At 42.5% G+C, this 19,818-nt stretch overlaps 1 protein-coding gene across 1 annotated transcript in view; it reads left to right on the forward strand.

The window, feature by feature from the left end:
* The window catches only part of LOC136953879 (glutamate receptor 3), a 56,261-nt gene that overhangs the window by 19,258 nt on the left and 17,185 nt on the right, over positions 1-19,818 (forward strand). The window contains exons 3-8 of the mRNA XM_067247336.1: positions 3,146-3,199; positions 3,834-3,995; positions 5,085-5,252; positions 5,675-5,779; positions 8,161-8,268; positions 10,411-10,617. Of these exons, the coding sequence (XP_067103437.1) occupies positions 3,146-3,199; positions 3,834-3,995; positions 5,085-5,252; positions 5,675-5,779; positions 8,161-8,268; positions 10,411-10,617 (804 nt within the window). The remainder of the gene's footprint in view (positions 1-3,145; positions 3,200-3,833; positions 3,996-5,084; positions 5,253-5,674; positions 5,780-8,160; positions 8,269-10,410; positions 10,618-19,818) is intronic.

A 19,818-nucleotide genomic window follows, 5' to 3' on the forward strand; every position in this document is an offset into this window, starting at 1 on the left:
TGATCTTACAGCATGCCGTTGTGTAACACACTTCGAAAACGAAATTAAGTGCGTAATGAATGTTTTCTATTGCCCGGGAATTAACTAATATTTACCTTTAGACACGTGAGTTCTAAATATTTCCGACGGTCCCCAAAGCGTAAGTTATTTTTACGAAACGATAGCTAGCTAGCTTTAATTAGCTTCCAGGCTAAGTTAGCTAGCATAATACTCGTAGCAATGCTACTACCATGCTAGTGTTACTTGTTAGCCTTCTCATTAGTACATTTTGAAGTCATACTAAAGCATTAGTGGCATAGTTTTTGTCCATCGGAAAATATTCAGTTGGATTGTTCGAAATCGCATATGCTACTCTACGCTGTGAGACCCGCATTCGAACGATGTGTGCAACGCTACGCCTTAACAGGTTAAATAGCATTCATGAAAAAAGCGTTTCTACTGTTGTTTTGTTATAAAAAACGTGCTATAAGCCACATCGAAATATAAGCCGCACCACCAATAGAAACATTTAAAATCGTGGTATAAACCTCTAGCCTGGTCCTAACCAGACTCTCATACATTTCATTTGTACAGAGAGTCTGGGGTCGCTCCATTGACAAGCGTTAACTTCCTTGAAGATGGGTACTCTGTTGAAGTTTAAAACTATTGGATCTGCCCAGAGCCACTCTGATCTGCCATAACCAATCGCTAGCGTTCGCCTTAGACAACTCCTTCACCAGTACTGTAACGGAGCTAGCTGCTGTAGCTGGAAAATCTCACTTTTCCCGAACCCCGTGGGGAGGAGGGCCACAAAATCATGGGCACCAACAAACCTTAACAAGGATTATTCTTGCTCTGGGTATTCGGCATCGTTGCCACAACGGACTGAATAGCTTGGCTCGCATTTTTCTCCGCCGCCATTAGCTACTGAACTACAACTCAAAATAGCGCACAACATCAACGTCATTGTTCTCAGCCACTCCCTCTGTTCGCTGATTGGACCAAAAAAAATGTTGTTTCCAAAAACTGACTAATACACCAAAATCCCAGATCTAGTACCGAAGCAAAATTAAAATTGAGCGGAAGTACGTAGGAGGGCAGAGCCAGGCTAATAAACCGTGGCTTTATTTCCGAAAAATACGGTAGTTCTGTTTTGAACATGATTGTCAAAACACTAAAACTAATGAGATGAATGTAATATAATAATTTATCTGATCTATTTTTCCGTGCTGGATACCATTACATAGATAGATCCAAGATATCCATAATATAAATACACCCCTCCATCCTCTCTCTCTCTCTCTCTCTCTCTCTCTCTCTCTCTCTCTCTCTCTCTCTCTCTCTCTCTCTCTCTCTCCCCCTCTCTCTCTCCCCCTCTCTCTCTCACTCACAGTAATCCTCCCTCTGTCTTTCTCTCTCTGTGTCTCTCTTCTCTATCCAGTATTTCTTGTCCAGACATGCTGTAGAACTACAGGCTTGGGGTAGTAAGAGTAGTACTGTGGGTGGATGGTGTTGAGTTATTTGGTGGATAGAGATATGTTGAGGTCTGTGTCTCAGATTAGGTCAGGCTGACTCTCTCACTCTTCTGTCTATCCATGTTGGGATTGTGGACAGTAGATCGCATGCCTTCTGACACAGCTGTGAGTTGATAACCATGACGTTGCGGAGGCTATCTGAGAGCAGCTCAATAGGTTCTGAGGGGCTGGACATGTCGCCTCGATTCGCCCTGTACTGTGTCCTTCTGAGCAGCTTGACAACTCTCCCTCCTTCCTTCACCTCAACACAGAGGCGAGGAATGGCTCCATTAGATGAATGTGAGTGCAGCGTGTCATAATCATGAAGGAGGAGGGGGGTGATGGAGCTGACTGTGTGAGGAGGGAACAGTGTGAGACAAGAGGAGGGGAGGAGACGGATGACCAGATCCCTCTTGTTGTGTCTCATGCAGAGCTTATGTCCTGGCACGTCCATCTCCAGTGAGCTGGTGATGATTGGAAGCATTTTCCTTCACATAATTACCGGAAAAAGATTGCTTACTGCGCGATGAACATCAAAAACTTCAAACCAGTAAATGGTTGAAAGAAGATGAGAGAAAGTTCTCTCCAGTATTCCGAAATGTACAGCAGCTGCTATGTGGACTGTCAGCTACGTTACTGGGCCAGTGGCCAGAAGCACTGTCAGCCATGCTGTTTGTTGACATGGACCTGGACTGTCATGTTTGCAGTACACAGATGAAAGCTGAGACATGTTTGTCAATCTCATCATGGCAACTGCCCAAATCTGGCAACCTCGGGGAGAGCAGAGTGCTAGTAAATAACCGACCTGAGAGCATCAAACAGGCCTGGGTCTGTAACAGGAAATAAAACTCAGCAGAAACAGGAAACACTGGTCGTGGGACCAGCTACAGCTTGTCTGACACATAGATTTACACAGTATGATTTATGAAGACTCTCATGTTAGAATCCTCTGATGGACTGTAATGTAAACAAAGCAAAAGAGAGAGGTAGAAGAGAATGGTAAAGGAGAGGAAGAGATGCATGGAATTTTGAAGAGGAAAAGTGGAGTACAGTAGAAGAAGAGATTAAAAGCACAGCATATGGTTGCTGAAAAGAGTGATGGAGTGATTCTGAAAACTGCCTGCTATTTCAAGCCAGTGTGTGGGTTGGAACCTGCTGTTAAGATTGGAAGGTGTGAGTTTATTTGAAAGAAATTCAGCGACACATCTACTGTACTGTACTATGGCCTTTGAATCATTCTTTCCGTTTTATTTCTCATTTAGCAAGGACACAAAAGCACTATATTCTAATAGACTTCAAAGCTCTGCTTAAAATATTTTTGATAAGTGTGAACTTCTCTCTCATTATCTTATTCTCTTTCATTAACTTCTCTAAGTTTTCTTCCCTTATGTTGTTATACCAGTGACTCACTTTGTTCGAATTGAATAAACCCATGCAATTTACTTATTAATATTTCTAACCACTGCTAACAACCTCTCTGGAAACCCTTGCCACTCTCACTAGAACCCCTTGCTAACCATTGCACACCCCTGTGCTAATTGCTAATGGTTAGCTCTTGGGAGATTTAGGCAGAATTGATGCCTAAGCCTATGATCTGGGGTTCTGGCCCTCATCTCCCGGCTGGCTGACCATATTGATCGTCTCCCCCACAGGTGGTGACCCTGGGGAAGAATGCCCGTGGATACCATTATGTTCTGGCTAACCTGGTGAGTAAAGATCGTCTAGGGGAGGATGGGTGGAGGGAGGGGGAGACAGAGGGGAAGACAACAGACGACGGGGGAATCAAACCTGAATCTGCGCCACCAGGAGGGTATGGAGTCAAGGCTGGGAAATGTGTGCTCTGAACATGAGGGGGGCATTTCTCATGTGAACGTGTTTAAATACTCCATAGGGATTGGAGGGGTACTGTGGTACAGTCTTTTGAGTCTGTTGAGCGAATAGACATCTCCCTATCAGACCTTACATCACATTCATTCTCGGCAGAGAATAGATGCTTTTTGGACTTTAATACTTTTGCAGATGTGCTGGCCTTGGCAAGCATAATGTGTAGGTGGGTGTGTACATGAGAGAGCAAGGGGTTGAGGGAGAGAGAGAGAGGATGAGGGAGAACAAACCTTATAATATATTCCTACATCATGAATAGAAGCTTGGTTTGGTAGAAACATAGGATCAAAGCACAGATAGATCTGTCCAGCTGCATAAAGACATTACATTGTTTTTATTTATCTGGAAAGGACAACCTATTCAAGCACAAGCGTAAACAAACAAGAAAGAACTTCACCTCAGATTTGAACATTTGCTAACATTGTCTGTAATTGCCCTCACCCTATCTCATCCCAGGGATTCTCCAACGTGAGCCTGGACAAAGTGTTCATGGGCGGAGCCAACATCTCCGGGTTCCAGATTATCAACCCTGAGAACCCGGTGGTCCAGCAGTTCATGCAGCGCTGGGAGCGTCTGGACGAGAGGGAGTTCCCAGAGGCCAGGAACACCCCGCTGAAGGTACAAAGAGAGAGAGACAGGAATACACCTTTACAGAAAATGTACAGGGAGAGAGACAGGAACACACCTTTGGTTGAGAGAGAGTGACAGGAACACACCTTTGAAGAGAGAGAGACAGAACACCTTTGACGGGAGAGAGAGAGAGACACACAAATACACTTTTGAAGGTATAAAGAGAGAGACAGGAACATACCTATTGCAAGAAGAAGAGAGAGAGAGAGAGAGAGAGAGAGAGAGAGAGAGAGAGAGAGAGAGAGAGAGAGAGAGAGAGAGAGCTGGGGGTTTGTAAAAGAGAGAGAGATTGATTTGTGTGTGTGTATGTATGAGAGAGAGAGAGAGAGAGAGAGAGAGAGAGAGAGAGAGAGAGAGAGAGAGAGAGAGATGACGTGAAATCGGGGTTTGTAAAAGAGAGAGAACAGATTGGATGGGCAGCAGAGCGAGAGGGAGGGACAGAGAGAAGAGACGGGCAAGGAAACACACCTCATCTTTTTCCTTTGAAGATTGTATCCATTCATCTCCTTTTCTCCCCCTTCCCTCAGTTGAACTCCCTTAATTATTCCTCGCCCCCACGCCACCCTCCCTTCCTCCTTACGATCAATATATTGACAGTTAGTCCAAGGCAAGGTTATGTTGTAGCCTTCATTTACATCTAATTAAACAATGATCAAGAATGAGATGGATGTGTAATGGCAGGTAATTAGATGTAGTCACGGTGTGCTGGTTAACGAATACCCTGTCCTTCCCTCAATGGCATGGTCAAGGTAAGATGGAGAGACGGGGAAAAGTGCAAGAAATACGTCTGTGTATTGATGTTCTCTCTCTCTCTTACTTTCTTTCTTTCACACACAAACACTCTCTGTCCGATGTGTTCAGTATTAGTTCAGACCTGCATTTCTTGATTAAACTAATTTTTGGCAATGCTATTTCTTTGAGTCAAAGGTAGTCTTTGACTGACATATACTGAGTACAATGTAATAGAATGTTCCAGAAAAGACTCACTCTCTTCTCTCTCTTTCTTTCTCTGTCTCTCATTCTCTCTCTCCCCCTCTCTACCATCTCGTTCTCTTCCTCTCTCCCTGTCATCTACAGTACACGTCGGCCTTGAGCCATGATGCCATCTTGGTCATAGCGGAGGCGTTCAGGTATTTGCGGCGGCAGCGCGTGGATGTGTCGCGGCGTGGCAGTGCAGGGGACTGCCTGGCCAACCCTGCTGTGCCCTGGAGCCAGGGGATCGACATTGAGAGGGCTCTCAAGATGGTGAGGGTCTGAGAAAGGGTGGAAGAGAGGAAAGATAGAGGAAGAGGTTGGGGCGGCAGGATATCCATCTCCTGTTCACACTTTGTCTATCTTGTACTCTGTCTCTCCCTCTCTGTCTCTTTCTCTCTCTTTAGTCCAGATTCCCCTCATTACCATAAACCCATATCTCTCTTTGTGAAGCGTATCCGAACAATCACTTGATTCCCTCACTCTCCTGCCTACAGCAATCGTATGGATTAGGGTGATGCGATTGTACTTGAGTGCACTTGATTTGTTTGACCAACTCTTGGGTGTACGTTTTATTTCACTGATTGCAAATGAAACCAATGGATCAGTCAGTTATGTGAGATCTGACAATCTGAGCGAAAAAAACATTTGAAATACTGTTTAACCCATGTGTGCTGGCCTCTCTCCCTCTGCAGGTCACAGTCCAGGGCATGACAGGGAACATACAGTTTGACAACTATGGACGCAGGTCCAACTACACCATCGATGTGTACGAGATGAAAGCAGGTGGGCCCAGGAAGGTAAGCGGCGTCCGGCGAGCTACAAACGACCGTCATCCATCCACTTACAGATGGAGCCGTGCTGATTGTGGTGGTAGGTCAGGGCATTACTCCCACTTACTCAAGGCTCTGAGCCTTTAGTCATCCGGAATGTTCCGGTCATCAACATAAGAGCCTCCACTCGTTATGTTCTCCTGTCAGTGAGTTGAGATACTGAAAACTAGCTCCCTTATATCAGACTGCTGTATTTGATGAGACATGTCAAGCTGTCACTTGGAAGGTGTTCAGATCATCTGGAAAATCTAGAGAACAGATCTGGCGATGCAAGCTGACGAGACTCCTTTTCCCTCTCCTAGGAAGATATATAGGGCTTGGAAGGATATATCGGTCTCTGTGTGTGTGTGAAAGAGAGAGAGACAGGGAGAGAGAGAGAAAGAGAGAGAGACACAGTCAGAAAGAGATAAAGAAACACAGTGAGAGAGACAGAGTGAAAGAGAGAAAGAGAGACATATCAGAAAAGAGAAACAGGATATATGTTTTGAGTCTGTAGACTAGCGGATGAAGCCTTCCTCACTAGGTAGGCATGCTGACGTATAACTGGGGGGGGGGGGGGGGGGGGGGGGGCGCAGGGAGGTGGAGAGAGAGACTGAAAGGGACAGAGATGGGGAATGAGAGCAGCAAAGAGAGGGACAGAACAAGTGAGAATGAAAGATTCGGAGAGAAGAGAGAGAAAAGAGGGAGAGAGAGCGAGATGAGAGCAAATAGCCTGCGCTCCAGGTGTATGTAGCACCATCCAGAGTGATGAGCTACCGATACAACTCCACCGCCACTAACTGCACTCATGCAGATAGCTCACTCATGAAATGAAGTTCCCTGTGTTTAAAGGATAGCATCAAGAACACTTAGAGAGGCTATGGGTTTTGGAGAAAAGGGATTATTTCAGTTCCTGAGATTAAGCACAACTAATGCATAACCGCTGAACTTTTATTCAAGACCCTACCGCAACCCAAAGATCTGGTTTAGGAAACTGGAGAGACTGGAGGAGGCTGGAGAAGATTAGCAGACTGGGAGAGTCTGGTGCCCTGTTACCCTACACAACCCATGCCCTCACTCTCTGTCCTACCCAACACTCCCACCTCTTACAATCCCATCAGTCAGCCCCTATCCTAACCTTCACACACTAGTACATCGTTTTCCCGCCCAACTATTTATCTTCAAAGACCACCACCATCTAGAGCAGGGCTAATGGTTTACCTAAGTTCAATGTGGACCGCTAAACACTTCAGAGCAGCAGGTAGTTATTGTGCAGCAAACCAGTCTTTATTTCAGATAAGCAAACAAACTCCTGGGCGTGGCTGGTCTTACTTTTGAAGCTGAGGACAATGCCAGACAGTAGCTGGGGAGAGCAGGTGGGAGTGTGCAGAAAGGGAAACCAAAGAGATACAGGCTGATGATGATGAATTATGGAGTATGTATGCAGTTCACAGGCCCCGGTATCAATTATTTAATGTAAAACCTGGGAAGTTATATGTGGAGGACAGTTTGATGTAGTCCTCTGTGTGGCACCGCACACTAGCAGGAGGAGCTGAGCATACAAACACACCCTCACACACAGTCCACACACAGACAACACGTTGTCGCTAATAGGCTACGTGTTTCCACTGTGATTACAGCAGCACTATAAACACAGCTTCACACTGCTCTCAAAAATATGCTCTGATATCACACCAGAGATGTCCAGCAGCAGTAGAAACTGTGCAGCTGTTCCAGTGTTCTGTTTGTCCACCACCATTCTGACGGGGTGAGAGAGAGCCAGAAGATCTGTTGCTGTTTTAATGAGCTCGCCAAAGCCACTGCTTCCATGTTACAAGCCAGGACGACACAAAGCCAGCACTATCTATCTGCTCTGTACAGCTCATCTTAACAACCCTGTCACAGCAAACAAGCGCTTCTCATTCTACTGCAGCTCGACTAGCCGTGCTTGGCTCTCGTTGATACAGCCTCGATGCAGCCCCTGCAGCTAGCTATCGCTATTGCTACAGCTAATGTTTAGAGACAGCCCTGTCATAGTCTGTGACCAACTACCTAGCCATTTGTGCTATCAAGGGAATACGTAAAGAGGAGGAGGAAGAAGAGGCGGTGGAGGTGGTGGAGGAGGAGGCTGAGATGCAGACCAGACTTAAATACAGTTTTGCAAATACTTGGTGTGCAGTTGGTTTAGTGTACTAGGCACACAAAACAAAAACAGAAATAAAACCAATTTAACAGTTCATGCACTGAGATCAAATCATACACATCTCAGACACTCCCAAATGTGTTGATGAATGATGCTAGGTATTTTACATAGGTCTCAGGGGGGAAAGCAGAGGGATGGTTGATAATGGTGTGCTTTCTCTTTGCAGATTGGCTACTGGAACGAGTTCACCAGATTTGTTAATATCATGGATCAGGTGGTCACCAACGAGTCGTCCTCTGTGGAAAACCGAACGATTGTGGTCACTACTATTATGGTACACTTTCAATGCCGTTTTAAGTGTGTCACGTATTCTGCCACTCAAGGTCATGGTGTTGATTCTTATGATTGATACATTCTGTCCTGGGTGGGTAGAAGCATCTGTTTTCTGTTGCTTTCCATCCACTCACTACATGCTGGAACAGTCCACCCTCCCTGGGGGGAGTGTTTCAACTGTACCCGTGTGGGTGTCAAAGCAGTTTGATTTTCCATACTTCAGTGGCCTGTCGTAGCAGTGACATCACAATATTGGTATACATATGGTAACCGGTTGACTCCATCAAATACAAAAAAAAAACATTCAAACGCATACGTAAGTAGACCTGTCTGTATGTCTTGTCCGTCTGTCCTCATCAAGTAAATAGTCAATGACGTCCTGGGATGGATAAACTAAGCTGAGAATGACCAGGCGAGGATGATGCTGATGAGGATGCTGCTGATGAGGATGATGAGGATGAAGATGCAATGGCTTCTCAAGGGGCAAAACAAAATAAACAGCATTAAAAGAGGCACAAAATGATGTGGCTTTGGACATCCCCATCAATCTATTTTGTATTGCTTCTCAGAGTGTTCTGTGTTGAACTTTAGCCTCCAGTCTATGGGTTAAGCACTCACATTTAGTTTAGTCCTCTGGTTGAAAGAATCCGAAAGCATGATAAGCTTCAATTGGCAATACTGTGGCCTAAAATACACACTAGATAGCAAATACAACAATATAAACCCGAATGAGTCAGTGGGGTCTTGGAAGCGTAGAAAATGGGCATTCCTCCACAATTTGAGTCAATCAGCATTCCATAAAGGAGACTTTCTTCATGCCTCTTTCCTACTGGAAGAGGAGAGGGAGGAGGAGGTGGAGGAAGGGTTTAACAGTTTTCTAAATGAGTACTAGCATCAGTAGATAAACATGTATTAACTCAGGGAGAAACAACTTCAATTGCACCAAGAAGGGGGTGGTGTGTATTTATGTGTGTTTGGGGTGTGGTGGGTAAGTTCAACACTGAACAAACAAGGCATTGCTCTCCGTCATGCACCCCTGGCTGTGTGTGGCTGTCATGGCTTCTGTGGCTGTCATGGCTTCTGTTGCTCTCTGGGAAAGCTCCTTTGTCTGGTAATGATGAGGCTCAGAGAGGAGTAGAGAGTGAAACAGACAAGAAACAGACGAGCAACACCGCTGTTTTTTGAAAACGAACGAGAGAAATGGCACGCCCACGCTCCCTGTTTAGTTTTTTTTGTATTGAAGAATAGCTTTTTTATTTCCTTCTTTGTTTACTTTTGACCTTTCATGTTGTCATTTTCTGTTCGTTTTGTAGGGTTAGTTTCACTCTTTGAAATAAGCTTTGATCAGCTATTTTTTGTTTGTTTGGTTGTTTTTGGAATGACATAGTCCTGCTGCTACATTGGTGCAATGTGCTTGATTTTGATGATGATAATGACGATGATGTTGAGAATCTCCGGGCACTCTCTGATCCCTCCCGTCACTGGCGTTTACTTCATGAACCCTCGACCCCACCCACATGCCCACCCCCATACCCACCCCACTCTGTGCCACACCATGCCTGCTAAAGACACCCGGCTCCAAATGATCCTCCCTCTGCACCCCTTCTCCTTTGTGATTGCCTCCCCTGAATAGCTCAGCATGCTTTTCCTAAATAGTACGCCCCCCCCCCCCTCTCCTCCGTGTAAGGGGCCCAGGGCAGGCCCCTGTGAGGGAGCTGGGAGTCTGAGGCCTGTTGTCTGCTCGCAGACACAGCTGGGTAGAAGCAGCACCCCTCGACCATGGGTCTGGTACTGCTGCTTTAACCCATGTATGTTCCCATGCATCTATGATGTGCCACACGTTCATGCATGCCGGCATGTGCAGCTGACTTTTCTGAACTGTATGTGTATGAGAAAGAGATTGAGAGATTGAGAGAGAGAGCGAGAGAGCGAGAGAGAGAGAGAGAGAGAGAGAGAGAGAGAGAGAGAGAGAGAGAGAGAGAGAGAGAGAGAGAGAGAGAGAGAGAGAAAGACAGTGTGCTTGTGTGTGTGTGGAGTGTGGGTGTGGGTAGGTGTGATGGCTTGTCTTCAAGAAAGAGTAAGAGACAGAGTATGTACGTATGCATGCGTGTGCGAATAAACTTGCATGTGTTTGAACCAACAGGAAGCTCCATATGTGATGTACAAGAAAAACCACATGCACCTGGAGGGCAATGAAAGATACGAAGGCTACTGTGTGGACTTAGCCTCTGAGATCGCCAAGCATGTGGGAATTAAATACAAACTGTCCATAGTCATGGATGGAAAATATGGAGCCAGAGACCCAGAGACCAAGACCTGGAATGGGATGGTGGGTGAACTGGTCTATGGGGTGAGTAGCATACAACCCCTTAAAGTCAGACACCTCATTGCAAGTCGATGGTTTAAAAAAAATAGTCACCAGAAACACATTAGGCCTACAGTGGATGTAAAACAATTATTGATGTCATTAGAAAGTTGGATAGCTTGTAGCAATATCCCCGGTTGGGATATATCAGGTGTACTCTAGGCTACCTAATACAAGGTGGAATTTCTAAGCTACTAAGCTAATACATGGCCCTGGGCTGCGTTTCCCGATAACAATATCAGATCTTAGTTTTTAAGAGTGTTTTCTACAAGAAAAATAACGAACAATCGTTATTTCTTAAGTTAGTTTCCCAAACAACCTTTTAACAAGAATGTTCGCACGTGTGTCTTAAGAACTACTTAAGACGCTTTCTGGATGCAGATGTGATTGTTCTGTCGCAACTTCAAGACTTTTGTTCAATAAACTTAAAGCAAAAGAATTGAGTAATCACGGTACGCAAGAATTATTATTTACTGTCAGTACAGAAAACGTCGTACATTTACTAAATCATAATTATAATGATCGTTTTTAATTTATATCGTAAGTGGTTAAAAATAGTTCACACGATGTCCACACCTAGCAGGTGTCATGAATTTACAATCAGCGTGATGCATTTATGAAATGCTTACGTAATTTGCACACCATTTCATTAAAGGCATGTGTAGTCTAGTTCATTGAAAAATATCCCAGTTTCAGTTTAACTTCTGTAAAAATAATAGAAAATAATACAAATCTATATAAAGAGGTTTTTTTCATATCTTTTTTTCATATCGCATCCATGTAGCCTTGTTTTTAGGGTCGGCTTACTGGTGTCTACTGAATCTCTTCGCGTAGATGTACTTAGCGATCTACAACTGCTCTGGAGCTCTCGTTAATCTACGAGCATTTTCAAGAGCCTTTTTAGCTACGATTAGGGCTGAACGATTTCGGGAAATAAGATAATTGCGATTATACTACTGATCTCCAGTCAGCAACATAACACACAAAGTTCAGAAAACATACTGTACCTCTTCGAAAATATTTTGGTAAATCGAAGCTAAACGTCGGCTATAACATGCGTTGCACTTTCTTAACTAAAGATAGCTAGCTAGCACTACCGTTTTGGGAAAAAACGTGCGCTGTGGGGACCGTTAGAAATATGTAGAACTCACGCATCTAAAGGTAAAATCTTAAAAAAAAAATAAACACTGTCTGAACATTTTGGATCCAGTCAGTAGCCTAACAGAAACAGTATGGCACTGACAGCCATAGTGATCCTACTGTATGAATCACCGAGGGGCATCATATCTTTCGTCATGAACGCTGTGACTGCTTGAGTAGCCTAATTTCGTACATGAATATGGAGTTAGACTTTGAAACATTTCTATCAGTGATCTTGTCGGGTGTTATTTGTCTTTTTTGACACACTGGTGTTCAGCATTTTAGCTATGCATCGTTGGTGGTGTTGCCCTGTGAGGTAGCAACGTTAGCCAGGCAGGTTTTGTACAAAGTATTGCGCACATAGAGTTAATATAACTAGAGGAAGCAACCTTTGTCTTCCAAGATGGCGTCCCCATTCATTTCTATGAAAAGTGCTCAGTGGCGCAGTGAGGCAAGCGAGAGCGCGAAACTTTCCACTTTCGACTCTTCAGGTCTAGCTTTAAACAGTGGCTCTTTTTTCCCTAGCTCCGAGACCTCGTGCACGCTTGCAACTAGCTGTACACGTCATACTTTGCGACAGCCAGTGGCAAGCATAGATTTATATGGTTGCGAGCGTGTGAGCTAAGGCATTGCAGTGGCAGAATGGGGTACAAGTCCGATAAGAATCAGAGACATGATGCAAACTTTACATAAATGTATGCTGTCATTGTATAGTATTCCTTTCACTTGGTTGTTAGAAATAGGCTATAGGGCTAAATATAGGGCTGTTCTAGATGGAACTCATCACATATGTTGCTTTTATGAGTATGATTTCCAACGCATTGTATTGGATTAAATAAACTGTTAACATGAACACCTAGCTCCGTTAGCTAAATAGTCAATAGTTATTTTGGTAACAGAAATCTTCCATAATGCAGACTTACCATAGCTGTCAACTGTATTTTCAAACTAAATGCCACGAAATTCACACTGCCTTCAATTTACATATCAGTGTAGAAATGTGGCCTGTGTTTTATATGTTCTACAAAACCAAACGCCTATTATATAACGTGATCTAACAAGACTTGGAAATAATGTAATAAATAAAAGCTTGAGAAGTGTGTCTAAAATATACTTTATTTAACATTTGCCTTTGAAAGGGGCATATTAACAGAACTAGGCCTATATACAAGACGTTTCCATCAGATATAAGTGGGGGTGAAACAGTCACTGAGGACCTTCATTGTCCCACAAAAGCAGTCTGGCTTGATGACACGATAAAAAAAAAGAATAATGGGTGTGTTTAACAAAAGCTTCTGAAGGCAAGACTAATCATATTTATATCATTTCTTATTGTGGTTATCAGTTAAAGTATTAATCTTCTTATGCTCACGCTTAACATAATGTAATATTTGCCATCATGTCATGAAGGTAAAAACCTTCTTGACAGAAAAATCTAATCTGTTTTAAAATAACGGGAATGAACTATATTAACAACATTTCATGTATGTGTGACAACCATTTGCTAAACTTGCTACAACAGGGCAGGCAACTCAAGCCATTTCTCCCTGTGCTCATTCAATATAGCTCATTCAGCTCCAGGTAAATCGGCTATCGGCCAATGTGAACTTTTGTGCTTGTGCCGTTAGTATCCGCAAGCATATTTGCAGGCGACTTTTATTGACGTAAGCAAATAAATGGGGTGCTAGTTTACCCATTTCGGATTGGTTTCAAATTTAACAAAAATCAGGAAAAATTATTTTAGGAAAAAGCTAGTAGTATGAGCCAGGTTCGAGAATCAAACTAAAATTATTGGGGGAGATAGTTTTGTAAATGTTGACTGGAGTTAATAAAATAAAAACGACCGGAAGAGCCGGAAGTCTAACAAGAAATACAATACCACCTACATCCACCGGGGCCGTTACTTCAAGCCGAGGGGTGGGGGCTTGATTGCGCAGCATCTTTTTTAAAGGCAAAATTGGTCTGTAGTGTCAGGTTCTAAGCCTGAGGCCATTGTACAGGTGAAGGTAAAGTGTAACGTGCAAAGTTTATCCTTTGTCTGCAAACTGCGATTACAAAATCTCGTTTTTTCACATTGTGATATTATCGCAAATGCAATTAATCGTTCAGCCCTAGCTACGATGGCTTCGGGAAACGGCCCGTTAAACTAAGATCCATTGATCGACGGATTCTACGATCAACTTAGACTAACGATCCTTTCGGTAAACGCAGCCCAGGTCTGTTAGCATTTTGTATCATGGTAATAGTCTCAAGGTCTGCCTAAATCAGCTGAGCCCATCGATGCAAACTTGTTACTAAAGATTCCTTTCAGTAGTGAGAACATTTGTATGAGTATGTGATTTATAAAATAAATATTTAAACTCTGAGGTTTAAGATTTAAACTTCATCATGGAGGAGTCGGTGATCACTCAAGATTAAATCTGGAAACATTCCCAGAGCTGTTATACAGAATCCCAGGACTTCAGTTCACATAATCTTCACTCTACTTCCACAGTCTAAACATTAGGGCTGTCCCAGACTAAGATTTTCTTTGGTCGACCAAGACTCGCTAAACACTTCTGAAAATCGACTAATCGAAATTTGAAAAAAAAAGTCCTATAAATGTCACAATGTTTTTCATCAAACCATTTTGTGTAATGTTTTACCTCACTGTTTTAGGAGATAATATGTAAGAAATACATACATAAGAAGGGAAATTGACAACTAGACAAACAGAAAGGTACAAACATTTTCCCGATCTGACTAGCTGCTGGACATTCCAGATTCAGCCGCTATAAAATAAGCTATTACTAATAATAAGCCTTGTGTCACCAGTCCTGTTGTTACCGAATGCAGATATAATACAAAATGCCTGATTGGTTATTTATTATCTCTTACAATGTACTACAAATTACAAATATTGTTTGTTTAACATGCAAATCATCCGAGCGCGCTGATCACTGCTTGAAAAAGTGCAACAAGCGAATTTACGTAGAAGCTGAGTGGGGAACGGTGCAACAGAGAAAGATTTTGTTGTCTTGGCCGGAGAAGATAATGCCATGCGATTTGGATCTGATTCTTATAATAGGCATATTCATTTTTCAACCCAGCGCATTAGCATGAGCGAAGTAGGCAAACTTAGGTTTTCAGGTGGTAGGCTACATCATATTCAACGTCGAACTAAGAAAAATAAGCCGTTGTTGGCAGAGTTTGCATTCAGCGTTTTTCGAGTCACCCGGTACTTTGTAAATGTACTGTAATGAAATGCTGCCATACCACAGATTTATTTGCAATTTTGCCAAATAACACAGACAAAGTAGGCTATGGCAGAGTTTGTAATTCGGCAGCCAATTGTGCTCGTGCCGTGTGCAAAAAAACAAAGCGCAGATTAACGAAAGGGAAAACAGTAACACGTTTTATTTTAAATTATACATTTTTTGAGTTGCTTTATTTGTCTTAAATAATATAATCTACAATTTCTGTAGAACATTTCTTTAATTCAGCAATGGTGACACAAGCGGGGACACAGTTCGACTAAAAAAATCTTAGTCGACCAAGAGCATATGACCAGAAAATCGATTAGTCGACTGAGTGGGGACAGCCCTAGTAAACATACAAGGTAGGTAGGCTATGTTGGTACAAATATTATGGATGAGCTTAGCTATATATGTAGCCCTCTCACTCAATTCTTCAGTCATTCTTCTGTGACATGCTTGCGTGTAAAAAGGGCTATACAAATAAATTTGATTTGAATTCTAATCACCCTAATAGATCAGCATGGGAGAGGAATTTGTGAGGGTTACTAAGATGTACAATTAATATTTTTTTACAGTAGCCACAATTCGGGCATATGACTGCCTAGGGTGCAGAGAGGCCTGGTTAGCTTATTATATGGCTATACGGTTATTTGATACATGAAACACATTAACATCACCACTGAACACATTATAACAGGTTTATTAAACACACAGGCAACTTCAACCTTTTAAATGGTCTTTATAACCGAAAGAAATGAACAAAAATCTACCCGGGGTTTTCTGTTACTCTGTGTGGTATGTCAGGTAGGACAGTATTTGGCCCTAGGACACTATTTGGCCTGACAGTACCACAACGTTGGCGCACTTGTTGGAGCTCCTGAGAGAATGTCGTTACTAACGTTAACTGTTCCTCGACAACCCAGAAAGCCTTTAGCTAGCAGTCTCTTCAACCCTTTGTACAGCGCTAAGTTAGCAACAGTCCACCTGCAGCCACGCCGCTAGCTCCACCTCAGCAAAACCAGCGTTACCCAGTAAAACCACTCTCGACCACAGTTCACTGCCCCACCTCAGCAGGGCCACACCAACGACACAAAATCCCCCGTTTCCAACTACAATCCAACAGCAAGAACGAACTCGCTCCCAACTCTCAGCGTCTCTCTCCTCCTCTCGATAACGATCTGTCTTTTCGTTCTTCTCATTCACGCCCCCTCCCAACAAACAATGGGCCGTATTTTAACGATCTGAGGCCACGTTTACACATAGCCGGGTATTTACAGAAACAAATATTTCTGCCCTTCCGTTTTCAAAAATAACGTCATACACACAAGATCGTTTAAAAAAATGTTTCTGTTTACATTAACCCGCATCAATACGCCCCCGAGCGCTATCATAACTATGCCAAACCTGTAGGCGGCAGTGTAACGAGAAGGATAAAGCCCTGCAAACCAATCAGAATTCTCAAAATCAACAACTACGAATAACACGATCGACTTCCTTTTCCTTTCAATAGTAAATATGGCGCAAGGTTAATTTGTTTTGGATGATTCACAAATAAATGTAATGCGATGCACAAATGTATTTCGTGATTCACAAATGTAACATGATTCACAAATAAATTTGTGCCAGGCGCATGCCTTCACAGCCGAGGAGACCGACGTTCTAGTCAGGGCCGTAAAAGATAGAGAAGTGACATTGTATGGGAAAGGCAGAGCAGTTTTCTCATTGCACTAAGTTGCCCACTCATGCTGCTCTTTCAAATTCTTAGTCATATTTTTATATACATTTTTTTTTTTTTTTTTTCATTGTTTAGTTCTTAGAATTAGTTTAACCATTGTACTTTTTTACTTAATTTAAGACCTGTATATGTTTATTGTTTGCACCTTCCTGCCACAGTTAATTCTGTGTTTGTGTAACATAGCCTACATGGCGAATAAACCCAATTCTGATTGGGATGAGAGAAGAAACCCACCCAAATTTGCATCGGTTAAACAGGCCTGGGAGGAAATTGCCACAATTGTTACAAATCAAGTTCACATGTCCGGAAAAGTCCGCTTTGCACCGAGTGCAAACAAGGAATGATACTTGCGTCGTTGACAAAGTCAATTGCGCTGGGTGCAAGATATGGCCCAATATGTTACCAACTCTGATTGGCACTGATGGCTCGTAACAAAATTGACACCTGACTGCAGCCAATACAGAAGAAAAGAAAAGTCATTAAACACCAGGGACAACTGAACCAGCCCACGTTTTTCTTTCTTCTACAGAAATACCTACAATAGAACGATATATAACCAATTTAGCAGGGTGCTACATATATATACATATATATATATATTCATATATATATGAAGCATGGTGGGAAAGGTCAGGGGCATTTTGTTAGTGTAAGTTCAATTGAACAATGTTTACAGAGAAAACAAAACTCTGCAAGGTTTGAAAAGTTCCCTAATAGAGTCTTTTTCAGTTTCGTAGGATGCTGTTTGGACCTTTAAATGGTTCCTTCTGACTTGACCTGAAGTGTGTAGTGTTTTGTCTGTTTTAAAGGGCTATTATATTGTTTGTTTGATACAAATGATACTAAAAACCATAATAAAAACAGAAGCAATGATTTAAATGGTGAGTTTGGGAATGTGGATTATCTTCCCAATTGTAAGGCCCAGAATACATCCAAATTTGCATTGTTGCAATAATGGTCTACTAAACTTAAAACTATGCGTTCTCACCACTGGGTTAGGATTCCAATCTCTTAAACAGCCTTATTGATATTCTCACAGAATGCAAAAGACGTGAAGATGTTCTGGAAGCATCCATGAAGCGAGATCTGTCAGAACTCTCCAAATCTCTCAAAAGCCTCAACTGTCCCAAATTATATATTTTTTCTACGAGGCAACTGCAGCTGTGCTGGGGCCACATAAAAAATGCATGAGGGTTAGCCTAGCTCATCTGTTCAATTTCCTTACCATCAGTCAGGAAGATTGCCAGGTTTGATGTCCTAACGTCACCAAATTATCCTCAACCTCCAAATGGGAAAGGTCCACCCTCTGCTTCCCTCCCTCCTCCCTCCTCATAGAGAGGGAATCAGCCCCATCAGGTCTTCATCAGGTAGTTTGTTTGAAGACAGGCTAGTGGGGCAAGAGTTAATGATTATATTGGCTTTGACCTTTTGACCAGTAAATTAATCAAATTTTGGTTGTCTTTTAAAGGTTAGCCTTGAAGGTGCTCTTCATGGCTTTGTTTCCCAGCACCATTGATTGAGTGCTGCCTGAGACAGCTACAGGATTAAGCGGTTGTTCTGAGCTCTGCTCGCTCCCCTGTGGACGAGGTTAAAGAAACAGATGCCTTTGTTGCTTTTATTTGTGTGTTTTCTCTGAGTGAGCTTGTTAGAAGCCCTTTCTCTCAGTGTAGCCCTATCCCCATGTTACTCTCCTAATTTATGGATTAAAAGAACAATACTATACCACAAAGTGTCTTTCGCAAAACATTGCTTGCAAGAAAAAGCTGTTACATAATTAAACACGTACGCGCTCTAGCTGAAGAGACACTATTAATATACGAGTGATTCATTCTTTCTTCTGTTTTATACAAAGCAAACCATCATCCTAAATGTAAAATAACACCATTGGTTCTTGAGAGTGTGTTATGGGAGATGTGGCTAGAAGATGAGTGATTAAAAACTGAGGAGAGAGAGAGACGGGTAGCATCTTGGAAGTCTAAACATATTGTTATGCAGATGCCACAGCTCTGTCTCTACAGGGCGCTGACTCTGAGCAGGCAGTGATGGAGGATGCTGGAGAGGGTCGTTTATACAGCCGGAGGTTGTAGCTTCTCTACATGAGAACAATTCTACAGCTGCTGTTTAAATCACAGGCTTTTTTTTACCGTTGAACAAACGTATTTGTTCCCCTGGACAGATCTGGCTCTTTGTTAGCTAGATGTTCTGCTGTCCTATTCAGAAAGCATCACTCGTGTTGTGGTAAGAATTTTCCACATCAACAATAAATCACTTTTAATTAGTTATTTATATGCACATTAATTTATGATTTATCCAGACCAAACCATAGTTTTTAACTAATAAGACAACACATACATCTTCCACAAACTCCATCTTTTATTACTCAAAATACTTGCAATGTTTTGTGGACGATTTTTGGCATCTCCCTGGGTCATTCTAGTCTGCCTCCCATGGCAGTTTCCAAACACATCTCAAACATCCATCTCATTTGGGTGAATTGCATCCAAGCTGCCTCTTATCCATCTGAACCTATTTGTCTTCCATTTCCCCTTGAGTTGTTGGATATCTTCTCCTCTTTCCTCTCTCCAGCTCTCATTCTCCCTCCCTCCCTACTGCGTTCGTGGACAGATTTGTCAGCCACTGTGCGCAGTACGGGAACAGCCCATTTCTAACTGTATAAATTGGAGTTGTTTTTGTTTAGCTTCTTACGTGACTAAAAGCATCCTGGGGCTTTTCCTTCTCTCCCTCTCCTCGTTTGAGTTTCTTTTTTTTGGGTGTCTGTGAAGATTGCATAAAAAAACACTCCTGTCCTATTTGAAATATTTTTTTATTCCCTTTAGTAACCATCCTCTGAAGACACACTTCAAAAGCTTTGAGTACACAGATTATTATTTATATATATATATCTATATTTTTTTTTACTGCATGTAAATGTAAGACGCTTAACTTAACAACGTTTTTCCACAGATATGTAATTCTCCCAACAGCTGTAGGTTTACCGATCTCTAGCAGCAATGATACAAGGGTACAAGAAGACAACACATTCTTGCTTGTTACGGCAGGAAAATAAACATGTGC

This window comes from Osmerus mordax, chromosome 12, assembly GCF_038355195.1.
Source record: "Osmerus mordax isolate fOsmMor3 chromosome 12, fOsmMor3.pri, whole genome shotgun sequence".
Lineage (NCBI taxonomy): Eukaryota > Metazoa > Chordata > Actinopteri > Osmeriformes > Osmeridae > Osmerus > Osmerus mordax.